At 38.0% G+C, this 22,819-nt stretch overlaps 1 protein-coding gene across 2 annotated transcripts in view; it reads left to right on the plus strand.

Annotated features, from left to right (window-relative positions):
• LOC117992349 (B-cell receptor CD22-like) overlaps positions 1-22,819 on the plus strand; it is a 140,262-nt gene that overhangs the window by 11,816 nt on the left and 105,627 nt on the right. Inside the window, exons 1-2 of one of the 2 annotated variants that reach the window (XM_069505804.1) lie at positions 3,389-3,510; positions 3,773-3,952. In XM_069505804.1, the coding sequence (XP_069361905.1) occupies positions 3,856-3,952 (97 nt within the window). In that variant the 5' untranslated portion in view covers positions 3,389-3,510; positions 3,773-3,855. Of the gene's footprint in view, positions 1-3,388; positions 3,511-3,772; positions 3,953-22,819 lie in introns of those variants that run through there. The other variant, XM_034980028.2, reaches the window with a different exon arrangement.

Below are 22,819 nucleotides of genomic sequence, written 5' to 3' on the forward strand. Positions count from 1 at the left end.
AAAATTTGAATCGACTGTTAGGCGGAACGAAGTTCGCCGGGGAAGCTAGTAATATTATAAATATGATAGTGTGGATGTTTGGATGTTTGTTACTCAATCACGCAAAAACGGATGAACGGATTTGGATGAAATTTGGAATGGAGATCCGTGGGTGTTCGAACTAAGTATGTGCCCTGCCAATTGCTACTTCACCCGTTGAGTTATGTCGATTTTTTCTGGTGCTTACAGTATTAAAAAGCAGTATTAAAGCTTACGTATAGTATGTATATATTCGTGAGAATAAAATCGTTTCTAGTATTTTTTTACTATCAAATGATAAATGTTGCAGCAGATAATTTTCCGATGGGCACATTAATGTTTTATCGCCAAATAAACCCTTGGGTAGACCACGATCATCGGAGGCAAGTTTTATTGCCATGTTTTAATGTACGTTCGCTATTTTATCGATTTTCATGATTAATGTATCCTACGATAACATTCTTGTCCCAAAAAATCTTAGGCTCGTCAATAGACATACCTACAAATAATGATGTAAGTAATGGTGATAATTACCTAGGATAGTTCCAAACGCGCCCTAGTCTGAGAAGAAGCCCACAACAAACTCTCATCATGATCAACCCATCACTGGCTCACTACAGAGCACGGGTCTTCCTCTCTGAGAGGGATTTTATAGTCTACCACGCTGGCCATGTGCGGATTGGTAGATTTCACACACCTTTGAGAACATTATGGAGTACTCTCAGGCATGCAGGTTTCCTCACGATGTTTTCCTTCACCTTGAATTTGACTCGCTCCAGCAATACACGGGACTGCAATGGCTTGTATAGTACGGTATAATAACATTGTAAATTGAAAAATTAAAAAGAGCAACCGCCGAGTTTTTTGCTGGTTCTTCTCGGTAGGAACGGCATTCCGAACCAGTGGTAAATTAAAACTACCTGACTATTCATAAGCACTTTTAAAAAGTTTACATGAATAAAAAAACATTCTATTCTATTCTATTCTATTTTAAATCAAGTGATATTTAATTAATTAAAACGCACATAACGGCGAAAAGTTAGAGGTGCGTGCCCGGGATCGAACCCCCGACTTCCAATTAGAAGGCAGACGTCCTAACCACTAGGCTATCACAGCTTGATTCCTGCTTGCTATATCTAGAAGATACTATTAGGTTTTGTGAGTGTTAAAGTAACCGTGTCGGTGGGGCGAGTGGCTTGCATATTGACGTGTCACTCGCAGGTACGTGTCATTGCGTTACAGAGATGTGGAATATTTATCTATCTACTAGAGGATGCCCGCGACTTCGTCCGCGTGGATTTAGGTTTTTAAAAATCCCGTGGGAACTCTATGATTTCCCGGGATAAAAAGTATGCCTATGTCCTTCCCCGGGATGCAAGCTATCGCTGTACCAAGTTTCGTCAAAATCGGTTGAACGGATGGGCTGTGAAAGGCTAGCAGACAGACAGACAGACAAACAGACACACTTTCGCATTTATAATATTAGTATGGATTTATCTGTGATATGTAAACATTATATAAGCGAACGGGCAATATAATGAGTACGTTTAGTTCTATACTGGCATTTAATTTTGAGAGCGATCAGTGATGCGAAAATTTTAACTAAAAGTAAATACCGGAGAGTTCTCCATAACGTTCTCAAAGGTGTATAAAGTCTGCCAATCCGCACTTGGCCAGCTTGGTGGACTATGGCCAAGCCCAACTTCATTCTGAGAGAGCCATGCTCAGGTAGTGAATCGGTGATGGGTTGATCATCAACCCATGGTGAATATTTTTAAAGCATTTAAAAAACATATTTATCAACATTTTGCATCTTCTCCACTTTAAGTATATTTTTCATAGTTAATTTTCTTGTATTTCTTTTTTCTGTGTTTTTATAAATTGTATCTTATCAGTTAGTTAGTGCATATATTTATTTAAGCATTATTGTGTACACATATTAAGGGTTACCGCTTAGATCTTAATCTATTGTTTTTTACTTTTTATTTGGTCCATTTATAAGTATTAAGTACTAACATAGTGATTAAGTATTTTGTTACTAACTCCTTAGTGTTTAAGTATTAACATAGTTATTAAGTATTTATTGTTACTAACACATAATGGATCAATTTTTGTCCGATTTAATAAATAAATTGAAATTGAAATTATAGCTGAAACCTGTTTTGTGTGCCTTTATAATAAAATAAAATAAAATAAAGAGGGCAAAGAATTTGGTTGTATACCGTGATACTGTTACCTACAAGTGTTAAAGTAACCGTGTCGGTGGGGCGAGTGGCTTGCATATTGACATGTCACTCGCAGGTACGTGTCATTGCGTTACAGAGATGTGGAATACTATTTATCTGTGATATGTAAACATGATAAGCGAACGGGCGATATGTACATGAGTACCCATATTATAAATGTGAAAGTGTGTTTGTTTGTTGGTTTGTCCTTCAATCACGTCGCAACAGAGCAACGGATCACCTACGGGGCACCTTACTGCCCAAGGGTTGCAAGACTATCTATCTTTATAGTTTTGTTCTCGGAACTTTTCCACTATTTAATGATAATGGGGCTCGAATAACAGACGTCTATAGTTTACTAACTACGAGAGATGACCGTTAAGATAAAAGATAGGACTGGCTAGCTCTTACCTACTTACCACTTTGTACCTACCTTTTTTTTCAGTGACTCTTGATAGTTTTAAGTAGAATATATTGATAATATTATTATGATAAAAAATATTATGATGTAAAGCTAGTTTCGTTCATCTTTCGCCCATGTGTCGCTAAATGTGGAAATTTTGAAGAACTGATGTTTCTTAAACACTGAAGAAAAACTGACTTCAATAACCACAACCACTAAAAAATAAAAATTATTTAAATCTGTTCTAGTCCTAGTTCTAGTTCTAGTTCTATAATGCCAATGAGGTGCTAATGTAGAGTCACAAAACAATATGAATAGTAGACGGTTCGTGCGGCTAATTGGTACCGGCTCCAAAAGATATTAATATAGAACTACATTAATTCACACATTATATACCTACATTATTGCAAAGGCCGGGAAATAGGCAATTGCCATTCCCCGCCAAAGCATATATAGTGCTTTTCTCAAAATAATGCAGGGAAATAAAACACACTTTTTATATTATACATTAAATTTAATTTACCTTTGTCGCTAAATACTTAATATGTGTCATCTGGGGCTTTAATTAAAAATAGATTTATGTTTTCACCAGTAAAAATCGCCGCTCATGTCTGATTTGATCACGTACTCTCCATCGCCCGCTGAGTGACTCTGAGCTTTCTTATGAGGCCCATAGTTAGTGACCATGGATCTTTTTTTTTTTTTTTTTTTAAATTTATTATCAAATCAAAATACATACAAATAAAAGCTTAAACTAAAAAAACCACAGAGGTTTGTCCTCGGTGCCTAGCTGCAACGAAGATACCTATTAACTAATTACTTAAAAGAAATAATCTACAGTAGGTATATAACGCGAAGAATCACGTAAGTATGTAACATATTATAATCGTGAGTAGGTTTATTAAATTTAAGGTTTATTAGGTGAATAGGATTAGCACTAATATAAATAATTATATAATCTACATAGACACAAAAGACTCAGCCATCTAACTTTGCTAAAAAATATTCTTTTAATTTATACTTAATGTTTTTAATATCTATTTTTTTAATCTGTACGTTGTGGTTACACCCTGTATTTTGTAAGCAAGTACCTGGCCAATAATAATATTTCTTTTTATTGTTACAGATAAACATAAAGGATGAGTGTGTAAAGTAGAAACAGTATAATGTCGGAGCGTTTCACGGAATGGCGTCGTTAGTGTGAACAAGATGGCGGATGGTTTTGGCGGGAAAGGCGCGGTTGTGCTCCTGCTGCTGCTTGTGGAGAACGTTCTATGTCAACTGGCGAGGGAGAGCGAGGATCTAGGTTCGATTCTTTTCAGTTATTTTATAGTAGGTATAAGTCAACGAACTTTATAGACTTGTAGCCGGACGCCATGTTTTGAAGCATAGTCGTAGGTGTTGTTTTCGTTTACCCAAAATACCCATAACGACCCCCGTTATGACCACATCCCGATATGACCACTTTGCGATATGTCCACTTTTCGATACGACCACTTTCCGATACGGCCACTTCACGATACGGCCACTTATCGGTGTAATCAATATTGCCTCGTTGGTCTAGTGGTTAATATTTCGACTGCGGATGATGAGGTCCTGGGTTCGATTCCAGAGTCGGGCCAGTCAGGTGGCGGGTTTTTCTGTTAAGAAATTCGCAGTACTAGCCCGGAGTTAGGAAAATGGCGACGTGCCACTTCCGTGCCTAGGAGAGCACGTAAAACCATCGGTCCTGCGCATGATCTCTCTCCGTTACAAAGATGCGTAAACACCGCGCCAGTACCTATGTACAGTACGCGGCCGAAAGTAATGTGTATCGGCCTTTAGAATGTCATTTCAGCTTTGTAGAGCGTTGTCTCTGTCACTCATAACTATATGACGTATTGTCGGTCTCAACGACAGAGACAATGCTCTACAAATCTGCTAACTCCTTCTCAAGGTCGATGCACATAATGTTCTGCCGCGTACTGTTGTTTTCGTTTGAGTCCGTTATGACCACTTCCTGATAAGACCACTCGGATATGATCACTTCCCGATACGACATCTTCGAGTTATGACCACTTCCCGATACGATCACTTCCCGTTATGACCACTTCCCGATATGTCCACTAAATATATGGATTTTGGTATTGCTGGTTCTTCTCGGTAGGAAAGGCATTATTCTCGAAAATTAAACTGAGTAGATATAACAAGCAAATAAGCTCGTATAAAACTTTTGTATACGCAAGTAGAGTAGCAAATCAGAAACGAGGGCGATCTAACAATGCGTTCTTATTTTCTTAAAAATATTGTCAGACGCTAATAATGCCAGGAAAGATAACTTTACGAATGCTAACAGGCTATAAATTTTGTTTGTATTTCTTTGAATAAAAACACACCTACTTTGTATTTTCTCGCTTTTTAGGGTTCCTTACCCAAAGGGTAAAACAAAGTCCTATAAATATAAAAATTAAAATATTTTTTATTCAATTAAACTTTTACTAGTAGGTACTTTTGAATGGTCATATGCATCTTCCACTGGTTCGGAAAGCCTTTCCTACCAAGAAGAACCAGCAAGAAACTCGGCGGTTGCTCTTTTAAAGGTTTGATTCCTATTAATGTTATCCTACTGTACCTAATGAAATACCTATTGCATACATACAAAAATGCCTTTCATTAATTCTAAACTTACGTGCCTGCACAAAACAAAGCTTAAAATAATTATAAACTACGTACATTCAGTGATACAGTATTATTTATTAATTTTACTTTACTTATGCAATATGCATACAGTTAATGATTTTAAGGTTATTTCGTGGTTTAACGACATATTTTAATGTATAAGACGGGTACATACCACGATTAATTTTTGTTTTTATTTGTCGATATTTCAACCCAATTGCACGGGTCGTGGTCACGACGGGACTTGGGCAATTGGGTTGATATATCGACAAATGAAAACAAAAATTAATCGTAGTATGTACCCGTTTTATACATTAAAATATGCATACAGTTATTTTTGTATTTTAATTTTTAATCTTTTATTCTACCCCTTATTAAATCTAGAGATTTAAAAAGGGATATCAACGATTATCTACGGAACCGTAAAAGAGCGAGAGCCCACTCGCATTTGGCCAGTTTTATAACTTTAGTGCCACTCAGAAAGTAGGCCGATCGCGATGTAAGAATGTGTTCCTTTATCCTATTATGTCCACATTATGTGTATATCTAGACTCTAATAATGCCTGGAAAAATAACTTTTCAATGCTAAAAGACTAGGAGTTTGTCTGTTATTCTTTGAATGAAAACTCGTTTTATTTCCTCACTTTTTGCAACAAGATTTTTACATCAACAACAAATAACAAGACTTGGACAAGATTTATACTGAAGACGACGACATCATCCGCGTGGACTAAACAAATTTCAAACCCTTATTTTACCCCCTTAGGGGTTGAATTTTCAAAAATCATAATAGCTATGTATATGTATGCCAAATTTCAGCCCGATCCGTCCAGTAGTTTGAGCTGTGCGTTGATAGATCAGTCAGTCAGTCACCTTTTCCTTTTATGTATTTAGATATTAATTCTTACAGCCAAGTATAAGGCATCCATTTTGAGAAAGGAGTCGCCATTTTTGCTCTGTGTCAAGTGTCAAGACAAAAGTACGCTTTACCCCTAGAGTATGGCGAATTTCAATCACGGGATTTTTAAAAACCTAATTCCAAGCGAACAATTTTTTTTGTGTGATGTAACCACAAATTCACGGTTTTCAGCTTTTCCCCTTATGTCTGCTATAAGATCTACTTACCTGCCAAATTTCATGATTCTAGGTCAACGGGAAGTACCCTGTAGGTTTCTTGACAGACAGACAGACAACAAAGTGACCCTTTAAGGGAACCGTTTTTCCTTTTGAGGTACGGAACCCTAAAAACAACAAAGGAAAGTTTAATATGAAAGTACAAAGACAAATATTTTTATATCAAAACCATGCGCTTGATGTAAATAAATTATGACAATATACAATACTAATAGTTATTTAATTTACTTTTAATCTGTTTTCATTAATAAACAATTACAAAATGGCCGACAACGGGCAATTGTCGAATTAAAAACAAATCAGTATTTTGTTATGCCGCGTACAGACTACCTACTTACAATAAGCACAGTATAAGGAGACTAGGGTTGTTGCGGATGCGGATGCGGATATCTGAATTAATGCGAATGCTCCGCATTTGCGGATGCGGATGCGAATATCCACGGTACCATTGTAAACTTTTTGATGAGTCAGTTAGCGAACGAAGATAATATTAACTAGCAACCACACGCGAGGCACGCGCCCCTCTGGCCCAGCCCATGTCTTGATGCGAATGCGACTAAAAAATTAAATTTATTATATTCTTATTTTTTTAATAAAGATAGCGAGCGAACGAGTAATAACAACATGTTGTAATCTAGTGGAAACACCGCTGATAAGGGAGTTTTTCCACAGTTTCACAACACATTCGATCGCGATTCAAGGCGGTCGAAGTGCACCAGACACCTAGGTGGTGAGGGTGAAATTGCTTACGGTGGCGTGCAGTGCGGTTGTAGAAAAAGGAAATTAAATAAAGTGGCACCTAACGTTAAGAAATTATGACGGAAATTGCAATTTGCAACGTCTATAATATGAAGAGATAACAATAAAACCGCCATTAGAACCACACGGATGGACATGTTCCATTAAAATTTTACCGTAGGTACATAAATTCCCGGAAAATATATGGCACCAAAGTTCCATTTGCATTTCAAATACGCTCCAAATGTCGCTAAAATAATAATGGGCTGTATAAGTTATATTACATGTTATAAAGGCTCCAGCGGCGGCGGTGCTATTTCAGATTACTTGCGGATTCCTCTGAATCAAATATTAATCTTGTAAAAAGACTAGCTTATATCCGCGATTTTGTCCGCGTGGACTACACCGCTAAAATAATAATGGGCTGTAGGTAAGTTATATTACATGTTATATAATATAACATATTTAGTAATATAACTGTCAAAATGAATCAAGGTCATATTTAATACTCTACACGGACGATGTTGTGGGTGAAAACTATAATGTACCTACGCGAGATAATAATATTTTTAGTACGTGCTAAGAAAAATCAAAGTTATGTTTACTGCGAGCTAGGAATTTTCGCTGGCAAGGAAATATTTATTTTATTATGAAATTAACATCTAAGCTTTCTTGTACGGCGATAGAATTTATAATTTATGATTTTTAAAGTTGCTCTGGTAGTTTTAACGCCTTGAAATTGTATTTCTTGTTGTTGCGTACCTACATAATATCGCTTAGTACGATAATATTATCTTACTTTATTATAACTGCTTATATTATTTTATCTTATTTATGTATCAAAGAGTGAGTGCGTGACACATGGATCCGACACATGGTCGCTAACTTGGGCCTTGTAAGAAGCTCAGAGACACTCAGCGGGCGATGGAGAGAGCAATATGCTTGGAGTTTCTCTACATAAATAGTCCACGCGGACGAAGTCGCGAGCATAAGCTAGTTTTTTTATAAAACTAGATAATTTACGCAACGTCGTCCGCGTAGGTTTCGGTTTTTTAAAAATCCCGTGGGATCTCTATGACTATTTTTTCGGGACAAAAAGTAGCCTGTACCTATCCATCTCCGGAGTACAAACTATCTCTGTACCTTTCGTCAAAATCGGTTAAACGGATGAGTCATGAAAAGCCAGCAGACAGACACGCTTTCGCATTAATATAAAATTGGAATTTTCGCCTTGGAAATTAAAAAACCGGCTAAGTGCGAGTCAGACTCGCGCACCGAGGGTTTCGTGCTACAGTCGTATTTTTTGATATTTTGCATGATAAATCAAAATCTATTATACTTAAGTAAAATAAATAAAAATTGGTTTTAGAATATACAGGTAAAGCTAACTTTTTACCTATATGATACTCCATTTGGTATCGTTATCTTACTTTCAAAATTGAAAATACTAATAATTTGTTCATGAACACATTTTAATTTTTTTTGTGATGTAACTACAAACTTACGGTTCTCAGGTTTATTCCTTTACTTGTGCTATAAGACCTACCTACCTGCCCAATTTCATGATTCTAGGTCAACGGGAAGTACCCTGTATGTTTCTTGACAGACCGACAGACAGACAGACGACAGACAGGCAGACAGACAACAAAGTGATCCTATAAAATAAATAAATAAACTTTTATTGCAGGCATAAGTACACCCATAATTGTGTGTTAGTACAGAAACAATTCCTTAACCTATGTTAGTACTTACTTATTACTAGCTTAAACTTAACTTAACAACTAATTCTACTAAAATTAAAACTAATCCTATTTATAATTCCCGCGGGGGTCTCTTTGCACCTATGTGCGCACCACTCCAGCACCTCCAGAGAGGGCTATCCAATTTCGTGGACAATGCGCTGAGAAGAGTGTTGGTACTCCTCAACAGCCTGCTCATCATGGACGCGGCACGCTTGCGCATGATCGCGTAGAAATCATCCACGCGAGCATCCGCAAACATTGCCGACGCACTGCAGTGGCGAGGCTTTCTCAACACCGCCCTCAGCACATTGTTGTATTGGACGCGCAGGGCACTGTAGGTCCGCTGCTTGTAGTTCGTCCACAGACTGCACGTATAGAATGACTGGCAGTAAGCCCTAAATAAGGTCAGCTTTACCTGTCCAGTACATCGCGCAAATCTGCGGGCCAACATATTGCCTCGGACCGACAGAGCCCGGCGCTCACGTTCCATGTCACTGTCGTCCCTCAGGCTGTCGGTTACTACATGTCCGAGATACTTGAACTCAGTCACTTGCTTCAGGGAATTACCACATAGTTGTATTTTTGGTTTAAAAGTAGTTATTTTGTTTTTTCCCCTGAAAACAAGGAACACACTTTTATTAGAGTTGTAACTGAGTCCATTCATCCCGGCATACTCCTCACAGAGTTGCAGCAACTTTCTAAGACCCCCGACCGAGGGGCTCAGCAGAACCATGTCGTCCGCGTAGCTAAGATTGTTCATGCTTACGCCATCAATCGAACACCCGACACCAGCTCCGCTGAGCCTCTCAATCAGCTGGTTCACATATAGATAAGGGTTCCGTTTTTCCTTTTGAGGTACAGAACCCTAAAAAAAAAGGTTTTACTTTAATAGTCTGCACACCTGAATCCTTCCTTATTTTAACTATTTTTAAGTTTAATCCTTAGCAGCAGCAGTAAACCCGACATTAATCTTGTAGATAATAAAATTCAGTTTTAGTTTTCTTTTCTAGTGCGCTTGCCGTTCCCTTGAACAGCGGAGTTGGGACACTTTAGTTTATCTACACTTTAATACCGGCGGGGAATAGAGGCTTATCTCATGGGGAAATTCGATAAACCAAAATGGCTGGAGCGTTGAGGGAATTTCGGCTTAGAAGTAAAGCTCATAGACAGGTCGACGACTCAATAACTTATTCGGATGATAGTTTGATATAGAACGTAAGTCTATTGTGGCGGTTGTAACTGTAACTCAAGTCAGTATCTAGATAGGTGAACAAACTAGTTGTTAATAAGGTCGTGTTCTCTTCTCTTTAATTTGACCGCTCAGTGTGCTCTACATAAAACAATTAATAGATGTTTAAATTTAATTATTTTACATTTTAGCGTATCTGTTTTTGAACAGCGACTTGGGACACTAGCTTATCTACACTTTAATAAACTTACCAGCGGGGAATACAGACTTATAATTATATATTTCTAATATATATATTTCTAATAATTAATTATATAATTGGTAAATTTTTTTTTTTTTTTTTTTTTTTTTTTTCCATATTTTTTTTTTTTTTTTTAATACAATAAAACTTAAAGCTAGCCTTATCTAATTACTATATAAATCATGACCGCGTGGAATGGTGCCAAGAATACTGGCTGCATTTCCGCGCTGGACAGCCAGGCTGATCCGCTGCGCAAAAAATGAGCCAGCCCTTCTGTCACCAGTTGAGGCTATTAATCGCGGTAAATTGGTAAATTAAAACTACCTGACTATTCATAAGCACTTGTAAAAAGTTTACATGAATAAAAAACATTCTATTCTACGGGGAATACAGACTTATCTCATGGGCCAATTCGATAAAGTGAAATACTTAGCTCGAGCGTGGAGCGAATTTCGGCATGGAAAATTTATTATTATTATACATTCGTGTTGGTGTAGCTCATGACAGCATTATATAAACGACGAACGAGAAAAAACAAAAATGTTTAGGTTTCTATTTTCGCTACAAAGTCTACAAACACTTGTATTTGAATAATAAACAAATAAGCAACACCTACCTGTTTTTGTTGCCCATTACGTAGCTTGGGATTCTGTAAGGGACTAGCGTGGGAACTTTTTGATTTTCCGGGATAAAAAGTAGCATTAATTGTTCTTGCCCTTGATGCGAGCTACCTGTGTATTTTCATCAAAATCGATTAAACGGATGGGTTGTGAAAAGGTGTCAGACAGATATACACTTTCGCATTTATCATTAACCAGCCAATGTAGAGAATCTATCGTTTAAGGAAAACTACATCTTGTTTTTGCCTGTCCCATTCGTCCTATAAACAAGTCGTAATTAAAAAACCCGGGCCAGTAAGAGTCGGACTCGAGTACCGAGGGTTCCGTACTACAGTCGTATTTTTTCGACATTTTGCACGATAATTCAAAAACTATGATGCATACAAATAAATAAAAATCTGTTTTAGAATGAAAAGCTAAATCCCTTTCATATGATACCCCACTTGATACAGTTATCTTACTTCGAAAATTTAAATACTAATTATTAGTTCATGAGCACAATTTAATTTTTTTGTGTGATGATGTAACCCTAAATTCATGGTTTTCAGATTTTCCCCTGATGTCTGCTATAAGACCTACCTACCTGCCGAATTTCATGATTCGAAGTCAACGGGAAGTACCCTGTAGGTTTCTTGACAGACCGACAGACAGACAGACAAAAAAGTGATTATACAAGGGTTCCGTTTTTCCTTTTGAGGTATGGAACCCTAAAAAAAGATTAAATAAAAACTAAATGAACTTAATACTCATCGTGTAAAATGAAATTAGCAGACGTTTTCTCGCTAATTGTGAATTTCAAAAAGCAACAAGAAGCAATTTAATTAGTCCACAGTCCACAGCAGCGAGCGATGCTAGTCAACATGGCCTCTGGGCTTGTGCTCTGCTTGCGCGATAAATTAATATTTGCCTTCTACAAGATAAATTTCAAAAAATCTACTTAGTTAGGTACTGTGTTAAATTAAAATTACCACCGAGTAAAAATAGTTCTTATTTTCTTATTTCCGTAACAAAATCTAGTGTATCTTCCACATCCGTAGTATCCATACTACTATTATAAAACTAGCCAAGTGCTAGTTAGACTTGCGTACCGAGGGTTCCGTACTTGGGTATTTTTTTCGACATGTAGTCCGATAATTAAAAAACTATTATGCATAAAAACGGTTTTCGGATTACTCCTTTACTTGTGCTATAAGAAGATGTGCTACCTGCCAAATTTCATGATTCTACGGTCAACGGTAAGTACCCTACAGAGTTTCTTGACAGACACGACAGACGGACAGACAGACAGACAGACAACGAAGTGATCCTATAAGGATTCCTTTTTTTCTTTTGAGGTACGGAACCCTTGTTATAAATTCATAAATGCAAAATAGTGTCTGTGCGTGTGTCTATCTGTTTGTCTGTTACTCTTTTACGACCCATCTTTACCAATTTTGGCGACAGGATCAGAGATAGCTTGCGACACAGAGACGGACATATGCTACTTTTTAGCGTACACGAAGGATGCCAACAGGACCATATTACTAAGCTTCCGCTGTCCGTCCGTCTATCCATCCATCTGTCTGTCCGTCCGTCTGTCTGCCTGTCAGAGGGCTGTATCTCATGATCTCTAATAGGTAGAGTAAAATTTTTCAGTATTTATTTCTATTGCCGATTAAAAAAATATTCAAAGTAGGTATAGAGCGTGACAGGTCGAGATGGCAATCGGGGAGGGAACCAGCACAGCCCCCGTGCTAACCCGGTGCGGGGGAGTGGGTGTGCCTTATATCTTGTACGACGGTACGGAGCCCTTCCTTTTCGAGTCCGACTCTCACTTTACCGGTTTTATTAAATTACACAGGCTACTCACAGTGTGAACAGACCTTTACAGCGGCTGAAACTTGGCAGATGCAACTTTAGATGTTTGATTAATTCTGCTGATTTAAGATTTGCGAGGAAGTCTAGGTAGTTAGGTACCGTCCTTATACTGATATTTGCATTTGCGCTGTAATTTAGGAATATGAATTTTGGATTAAATTTTACTACAATTTTATGGTCATGTCTGGATTTCTTCGCCGTTCTGTAACCAAAAGCGTATCCATATTACTTGAAATCCGTCCAGTAGTGCTGTGCTGTGCGTTGATAGATCAGTCACTCAGTCAGTCAGTCCCGTTTTCCTTTTATATATTTAGATTACTTATACAGAAGATTGTTCCTTTCTTTCTTTTATTAGTAGAAAAAAAAACCCGGGCAAGTACGAGCTGGACTCGCACCAAAGGGCTTACAAGATATAACTCTAAGATGTACTTTTTAGGGTTCCGTACCTTAAAAGAAAAAAACGGAACCCTTATAGGATCACTTTGATGTCTGTCTGTCTGTCTGTCTGTGTGTCTGTCTGTCTAGAAACCTACAGGGTACTTCCCGTTGACCTAGAATCATGAAATTTGGCAGGTAGGTACATGTTATAGCTGACATTTGGGGAAAAATCTGAAAACCGTGAATTTAGGGTTAGATCACACAAAAAAAAAATTGTGGTCATGAACTAATAATTAGTATTTTCAACTTTCGAAGTGAGATAACTATATCAAGTGGGGTATCATATGAAAGGGCTTCACCTGTGCATTCTAAAACAATTTTTTATTTAGTTTTATCCATCATAGTTTTTTAATTATCGTGCAAAATGTCGAAAAAATACGACTGTAGTACGAAACCCTCATTGCACGAGCCTGACTCGCAATTGGCCGGTTTTTAATTTGCATAGCGACCATTTTGAAAAGCGAAGCAAAGCTGTTGTTATAGTGACAATAGAAATACACACTTTGTGAAAATTTCAACTCTACGTATTACGGTTCATGAGATACAGCTGACAGACAGACCGTTTCGCGTCCCGGGTACGGAACCCTAGAACACGCAAAAAAGTTGAACCTCAAAAATTTATGTCAAAAGTAATTCTCCATTCAAAGATTACGATTCAAGGGAAAAGTTAAAATTAAAAGGAAGCATTGTGGGGCGAACAAATAAATTACGAAAAAAATTAATAAAGAAAAGACATAAAAATTGTTTCCTTGTAACCGTTTTTCATTTCAACCCGCCGTTCGCGGGGTTAGAGAATAAATACTCTTTGAGAACACCTTTTTTGCTTGCAATACAATTATTTCTTCACTTCCTCAAACTTATATAAAACTACGAAATTGCAAAACTAGGGGCTTTATAGACAAGAATTCAATTAAGACCAATGTAGAGCAGCACCCTATGTAGTGTGTAGTGAATTTTCAAAATCCTTTCTTAGCGAACGCCTACGTTATAAAAGCTCCAGCATCCATCCAGTAGTTTGAGCTGTGCGTTGATAGATTAGTCAGTCAGTCATTCAGTCAGTCACCTTTTTCTTTTATATATTTAGATAATAATTTTATTTAGTCTTCTCTTTTGTTGTTTCACAGGGTCTCTCCTTCGTTATGTATGTCAAAATCAACTTAGATGTTTCTGTCACCCTCTCGCAACCCGCGTCTCAGTCAAGCGGTATACCATAAAGCGGGCCAAAGGTGCCTCCACCATAGAACTGTACTAAGACATGACGTATGTCACAAGAGAGATCTACATGTCACTCATCAACCCCTTTAAGCGGGGCACGCTCATAATCCCTTTGATTTTCGCCCCAATTCTTATTCCACGTCGGCTTGAGAACGCCTTTTGCGAATTTTTGAGAGCCCTCGGGAATTATCGACAGCTAACCCAATTTGTAAGATTTAGTCGGATTATGAGGTTTATTTCTTGAATCCGGTATTAGATTTTGGAAAACACTATCGCGCTTTGATTTATTTGAAAATTTTAGTTTTTTGTGTGTATTATCTATATATATCGTCAGTGATTTGTAGAAATGAAAAATTGACTGACTGACTGAGGGGTTACTCCCTTTGGAAATAAATTTTCAAAAATGTTTTTTATCTTTTTTAATAGGGGTTTAATAGGGGTTGTGGTCCACGCGGACAAATCCGCGGACACAGGCTAGTTGTAAGATAAACAAAAGTAACAAATTAAATGAGGTTTACCCAATGATATTAGAAGAAAAATAGGTAGATAGGTTACTTATATCAAATTCGATGTTTAGTAATGGCACGCTGCGTCAGCGCCGAAAGACTCAACACACATAAACGCATAGATAGTATTTTAACCTCACACAACAGAGAGTAAAGGACGGTGAACTAATAACCTCAGCTTCAGTTGCGCACGAAAAAGAGACGGTTATATTTTGCACTACCTCGTCCTGCACAGAAGAGTGGAAGAAGGACGGATATATGCCTAATAATGCGAGCGTAAAAGAGACGGGACGAGACGGTAAACTAGAAACTCCAAAGAAAAAAAAAACAGTAAAGTCTATTCGGCTAATGCCGATTTATGCCTACACTGTAGTTGTATAGTAAAATAAAAACCTTATACTGTGGTATTTAATATATTACGAACTAGCTTTTTCCCGCGGTTCCGCTCGTTTTTAGGGTTCCGTGCCCAAGGGGTGCCAACGGGACCCTATTACTAAGCCTCCGCTGTCTGTACGTCCATCTGTCAGCGGGCTGTATCTCGTAAGCCGTAATAGGTAGACAGTTGAAATTTTCACAGAATGTATTTCTATTGCCGCTATAATAAAAATAATAAAAATTAAATTAAATTAAATCAAGGGGGCTCCCATACATGGAAAAGAAGTCGAAATAAAATTACTAAATTTTACGCGGACGAAGCCGCGGGAAGGTAGGTAAAGGAATAAAATGTGAAATGAAAATATTTTTTATTTTTGAAAATATTTACTATTACACAATCTACATACTCATAGCCAAAATTCCCTCATTGTATGAAGAGACCCAGCAGTGGACCGTAAAAAGATGTTAGACCATAGTTAATTTATCCTTCCCTAAAACAGGAAATATGCACACTATTTGAATTGTCAATACTCAGAAGAGACCTATCTGTTTATTTTATATTCTTTGATCGGAAACTTTAAAATACGTACAACGATAACTTGATACGTACTTATGGCATGTGACATAAGGTACAAATTGCAATGAGTTGCATTTTACACGAACGTGCACGAGTTTGTTATTGTTAAATAAGTGAAAAATACGAATTATATAAAAGAAATAGTTTTACTTACGAATGAAATGTGATTCCTTGACTTTTGGAAACCTTGCTTGTGTAGTTTGTGCAGAATCTCATCACACACGACGGCATTTTCGGTTGTTTTGGGAGACGAAAACAAAATACACATTACTATCAACGACGTCATCGATAGCGCGACGACAGCGGGCGACTGAGCTCAGGTTTGCTAATTAGCTTAGTTTTAACGTGCCACTTGCGGTCCGCGTATAACGTATCTACCTATTTTCTTCTAATATCATTGGGTTTACCACACAACATAGCAGTTTCCTTTCGCGATGCATTATTAAATTTCTACTGCGCTTTTAGTCTTAAATTAGCGAGCGAAATGGTCGAGATTTTTCATTTCTAAGTGAAATATACTAACATCGTCTGATTACCTCAGACATTAAATTGAATCAAATTAAAAATCCCGGGAACCGCGATTGTGCTTACCCTGAAGTAAGGCTGCGTTCACAATGAAATTTTTCTTAATAAACGTCTTTTCTTTCTTTTCTTCAATGTATAAAGTATCCACATCCATATTTGCACAGATTAATTCCATCTTCTTTGACATCATGATCTCAGTCTTGTCACGATCTGCCCACTACTGAGCACGGGTCTCCTCTCAGAATGAGAGGGGTTTATGCCACAGTCCACCACGCTGACCTAGTGCACATTGGCAGACACACTCCTTTGCGAACATTATGGAGAACTCTCCGTCAGTAGACATGCAGGTTTCCTTACGATGTTTTCTGTCACTGTTTAAGCAAGTGTCTAATTGCCTAAAACGCACATAAGTCAAATTCAAAATCAAATTATTTATTAAGAATAGGTAACATCTTACGCTTACTGATGGTCAAAATTATAATTTGTAAGATGATATAGTGGTGATAATTAATTACGTACTTAAACCAAAAGCTACGAGGGTTCCAAACGCGCCGAAGTCTGAGAAGAGCCCACAACAAAATCAGCGAAAAACATAATACCGAAAAGTTAGAGGTGCGTTCCCGGATGATCCCGGGCACCTCTCTATCTCTGTCACTTCACTTCAGAGCTTTTTACTGCATTTAGCATTCCCTGGGATACAAGTACAACATTTCGTTAAAATCCGCTTTTTTTAGGAGCATACTTTTAACACATTTTTTAAACTTGCCTTTACACAAGTTTAAAAAATGTGTTAAAAGTATGCTCCTAAAAAAAGCATATTATACAGTCGCAGACTATGTAAACGATAAAAAAGCTTGGATTTGACTCGCTCCAGCAATGCACGGGGCTGCAATGGCTTGTATAGTACGGTATAATAACATTGTAAATTGAAAAATTAAAAAGAGCAACCGCCGAGTTTCTTGCTGGTTCTTCTCGGTAGGAACGGCATTTCGAACCAGTGGTAAATTAAAACTACCTGACTATTCATAAGCACTTTAAAAAAATTTACATGAATAAAAAAACATTCTATTCTATTCTATTCTATTTACGTATGAGTCGTAAAAAGCTAGCAGACAGACAGACACACTTTTGCATTTATAATATTAAGTATGGATATATAGATTTGGTGGGTTTTACTAATTTTGCCATTGTGTATGAACCCTTAGCAGTTATTTAGCAGATTCAACTCTCGCGTTAGATTAGTTCTGCTGAATTCGGATTTTCGTAGAAAGCCACTTTACAGTCAAGCGGAGCTTAACTTCTGTTTATTATGAAATTAGAGCAAAATGTTTATTCTGATAAAATTCTAGCACAAAACTTGTCGATGAGATAAAAAACCGGCCAAGTGCGAGTCAGGCTCGCGCACCGAGGGTTCCGTACTACAGTCGTATTTTTTCGACATTTTGCACGATAAATAAAAAACTATGATGCATAAAAATAAATGAAAATCTGTTTTAGAATGCACAAGTAAAGCCCTATGATACCCCACTTGATATAGTTTTCTTAATTTGAAAATTGAAAATACTAACTATGTATTAGTTCATGACAACAATTTAGTATTTTTTTGGTGTGAATGATGTAACCACAAATTCACGGTTTTCAGATTTTTCCCCTAATGTCTGCTATAAGACCTACCTACCTGCCAAATTTCATCGTTCTAGATCACCGAGAAGTACCCTGTAGGTTTCTTGACAGACAGACAGACAGACAACAAAGTGATCCTATAAGGGTTCCTTTTGTTCTTTTGAGGTACGGAACCCTAAAAACTGGATAGGTGTAAGTACGTATACCTATTAATTCACTACCCATATTATAAATGCGAAAGTGTGTTTGAAGTGGCAAAAACCGTGACGTATGATGTCCCAAAAAGAAACTTATGTCCAGCTGTGGACGTCTATCGGTTGTTGATGATGTTTTTTTGAAAGAATATTAGCCAAGTTAATTGCTGACTCTGCCTATTCTCCTTTCCCCTTCAATTAAGCGTAAAGCTAGGACTAGGTACGACAACAGTGCAAATGGTGGGATTTGAACCGGCGACCTTTCTTTTTTCAGTCCGTTCATTTAACCATTGAGCTATCGAGGCTATCGATGATGATGAGTAATAGTTTCACTGCGGAACCCTAAAAATTGTATTGAATTTCCTGCCGCTCAAATCTGGAATGTATTCCACGATTCGCATTAAATTTACACGACTCAACAGAAATACAACTTATAACACCCTTGTCCCTTCGCAGCCAGAGAGTTGGCATGATACTAGAGGCACTAATCATAATTATTAGAGTACCTACCCGGCAGAAAATAATGTATATCGACCTTTAGATGTAAATAGCAGATTTGTAGAGCATTGTCTCTGTTGTTGAGACCGACGAAACGTATATAGGTATGAGTGATGGAGACAACGCTCTACAAAGCCGAAATGTCATTCTAAAGGCTGATGTAGGTACATTACTTTCTGCCACTGTATAAAGTTTTCTCCTCCTGTTATATTTAACTCAACGCCCCTATCCCTTTGAAGCCAACAGAAAAAATCCACTTACTTTGTTATCAGCGAAATTGATTTGGACAAAAAAGGTTCACCTGGGGACCTGCAGGGGACCCGGCAGCCGGCAGGACAGGCAATACCCACAACTCGTGTAAACCTCGTATAAGATATGTATAAGGTTAGCCAATAGCCAGTGCCGGATTAAGCTAGCGCGGGGCCTGTAGCAAATTTTTATCAAATTTATAGTATTAAAATATATTATGTGTAGAACTAAACTGTTACAAACAAACTTTTCTGGATTTAGTTTGGGCAAATCTTCTAAATATATAAAAGGAAAAGGTGACTGACTGACTGACTGACTGACTGACTGATCTATCAACGTACAGCTCAAACTACTTTTTTTTATTTATTTTTTTATTCAGATACAAGTTAGCCCTTGACTGCAATCTCACCTGATGGTAAGTGATGATGCAGTCTAAGATGATAGCGGGCTAACCTGGAAGGGGTATGGCAGTTTTTATTAAACCCATACCCCTTTGGTTTCTACACGGCATCGTACCGGAACGCTAAATCGCTTGGCGGCACGGCTTTGCCGGTAGGGTGGTAACTAGCCACGGCCGAAGCCTCCCACCAGAAGAAGCTCAAAATACTGGACGGATCGGGCTGAAATTTGGCATGCAGATAGCTATTATGACGTAGGCATCTGCTAAGAATGGATTTATGAAAATTTAAACCCTAAGGGGGTGAAATAGGGGTCTGAAATTTGTGTAGTCCACGCGGATGAAGTCGCGAACATAAGCTAGTTTATAAATAATACTGTTCATATCGACTTCTCTAAGTACATCGTGTTCAATATTAGTCATTAAAATGAGGTGATTGAAACGTTTTTGGCTCATCGTGTTCCTCAACTTCAACAAGTTTTAATGTTATGAAAGACGTACATTGATTTGAAAAATACTTATTATGTTCACGGTTCGATCTAAATACATACTTTTTACGGTCAGAAAACGTTGACGCGCGGGGCCCCCAAATGTGAGGGGCCCGTAGCATTTGCTACTTTTGCTACGTGGCTAATCCGCCACTGCCAATAGCTAATTCTCGGGGGCTCTGCAAAATTTATATCAGGCTCTTCGAGTCCAGGGTTGAATAGAAATATTGTGACATGGCCTTTATAACCATATAAAAATGTATTTATTGTTATAGGATTTTGGTATGTTGCTTGTTTTAGGGTTTCGTACCTCGAAAGGAAACAAGAACCCTTATAGCATCGCTTTTGTCTGTCCGTCGTGTCTGTCAAGAAAACCTATAGGGTACTTCCCGTTGACCTAGAATCCTGAAATTTTGGAAAGGTAGGTAGGTCTTATAGCACAATTAGTAAAGGAACACATTCAAAAACCGTGAATTTGTGGTTACATCACAGAAAAAAAATATGTGAACTATTATTGAATTGGAAATGTGAATTAGTATTTTCAATTTTCAAAGTTAGATATCAAGTGGGATATCATATATTTAGGTACAGAAGTAAAATTCAATTAAAAAAAACACAATTTATTAACACAAAACCAAATACTTTTACAATTATCAAACTTTTAATGATTGGAACAAAATTTAACACGAAAGACACAAAAAGTAAAAGTCAGTAATAAAGAAAAACATAATTCAAACCAGACCACGATGAATACAGCACAAAAATCAGTAGCGAAATGAGCCCAGTGCTCGCGCGCGCTCAGCTTTTATAGCTAAGCTCATTAAGAGAGGTGGCGTGACCTAAGATCACAGTGTTACGGAGACGATAAATATTACACTCGCGTGTAGTTACTACCGAGGTTAAACTATTTTCGACAAGTCTCGACACGTTTTACTATCGCGGAGTATTGAGTGTAACGTTTGGATAAAAACACGACTAAGTGCGTGATCTCGCGACCTATATCTAGGCCCTGCTGTTTCACATCAACGTGGTCTGCTTCGAAAACTTCGAGTTTGATCACGGCACATCACGGCTACGATCGCGGTTACGATACCCGCGATCCGACATTGTACAAGAAAAACAACAAAAATTTAAAGGTTAGAATTTTGTTCCAATTTAAGCAAACTGATTGTCAGTGACTAGATTTTAACTATAGTGGGCTATTGAATAGGAATCCCACTTCTGAATTTAGGTACAGAAGTAAAATTCAATTAAAAAAAACACAATTTATTAACACAAAACCAAATACTTTTACAATTATCAAACTTTTAATGATTGGAACAAAATTTAACACGAAAGACACAAAAAGTAAAAGTCAGTAATAAAGAAAAACATAATTCAAACCAGACCACGATGAATACAGCACAAAAATCAGTAGCGAAATGAGCCCAGTGCTCGCGCGCGCTCAGCTTTTATAGCTAAGCTCATTAAGAGAGGTGGCGTGACCTAAGAATATTATGAAAGCGCTTTCTTTACTTATATTTATGCTTTTATGCATAATAGTTTTTGATTTATCATGCAAAATGTCGAAAAAATACGATTGTAGTTACGGAACTCTCGGTGCGCGAGTCTGACTCGCACGTGGCCGGTTTTTAATTTATAGATTATTGCTTGGCTGCAACTAGGTAATGATGCGCACTTATCTAGAAGATGTTTATTAACTCTTGACTTGAAGGAACATATTATATTAAAAGTGGAGGGATAAACTGATGCTGGAAGGACGTTTCATATCTTAGCGGTTCAATAAGACACGAGTAGCTAAATCGCTTTATACGTGTCTGTGGAATTTCAACTATATACGGCGGGGTGATTACGTAAAACGTTGCAGTAGCGACAGCAACGCGACAGCAGTAGCAATGCGACAGTTCATTTGCTGTCATTCTTCTTCTTTTTCTTATTTTGCTTTGTGGCTATTGCTGTCTCTCTCTAGCCGGACGTTTTTTTTTTTTTTTTAATATTCAGATACAAGTTAGCCCTTGACTGCAATCTCACCTGGTGGTAAGTGATGATGCAGTCTAAGATGATAGCGGGCTAACCTGGAAGGGGTATGGCAGTTTTTATTAAACCCATACCCCTTTGGTTTCTACACGGCATCGTACCGGAACGCTAAATCGCTTGGCGGCACGGCTTTGGCGGTAGGGTGGTAACTAGCCACGGCCGAAGCCTCCCACCAGACCAGACCAGAAATTTAGAAATTATAAAATTCCAAACCCCTGCCTGGAATCGAACCCGGGACCTCCCAATATTAAGACCATAGCGCTCACCACTGCGCCAGGGAGGTTTGACAGCAATGATCGCGAGATTTGCGCCTGTCGCGAGATACGTTATCACCCCGTGGGTGCAGACTGCAGACCTTGAAAATGCCTTGCGGTGCGATAGTTCATAGTACTGTACACGGCCGAAAGTAATGTACATCGGCCTTTACAATGACATTTCAGCTTTGTAGAGCGTCGTCTCTGTCACTCATACCTATATGACGTTTTGTCGGTCTCAACGACAGAGACTGCTCTACTGCTACAGAGGTTTGCTAAAGATCGATGTACATTACTTGCGGCCGAGAGATAAAAATGATCCAATTTATGTTTAAACGGGTTACGAAGCTGAAGTGGCAATGGGCAGGGCACATAGTTCGTACAACCGATAGACGTTGGGGGTCCCAAGGTGCTATGGAAGGGCGACCTCGCACCGGAAGACGCAGCGTTGGAAGACCCCCCCACTAGGTGGACGGACTACATCAGACGAGTCGCAGGGAGCCGCTGGATTCAGGCGGCGTGGAAGATGGTGGCGTGTGGAAGTCCCTACAAGTGACCTAAGTCCAGCCGTGGACGTAGGTAAGTAGGTAGGACGTGGAAAGTTTCTTCCAACAATAG

Source organism: Maniola hyperantus, chromosome 21, assembly GCF_902806685.2.
Source record: "Maniola hyperantus chromosome 21, iAphHyp1.2, whole genome shotgun sequence".
Lineage (NCBI taxonomy): Eukaryota > Metazoa > Arthropoda > Insecta > Lepidoptera > Nymphalidae > Maniola > Maniola hyperantus.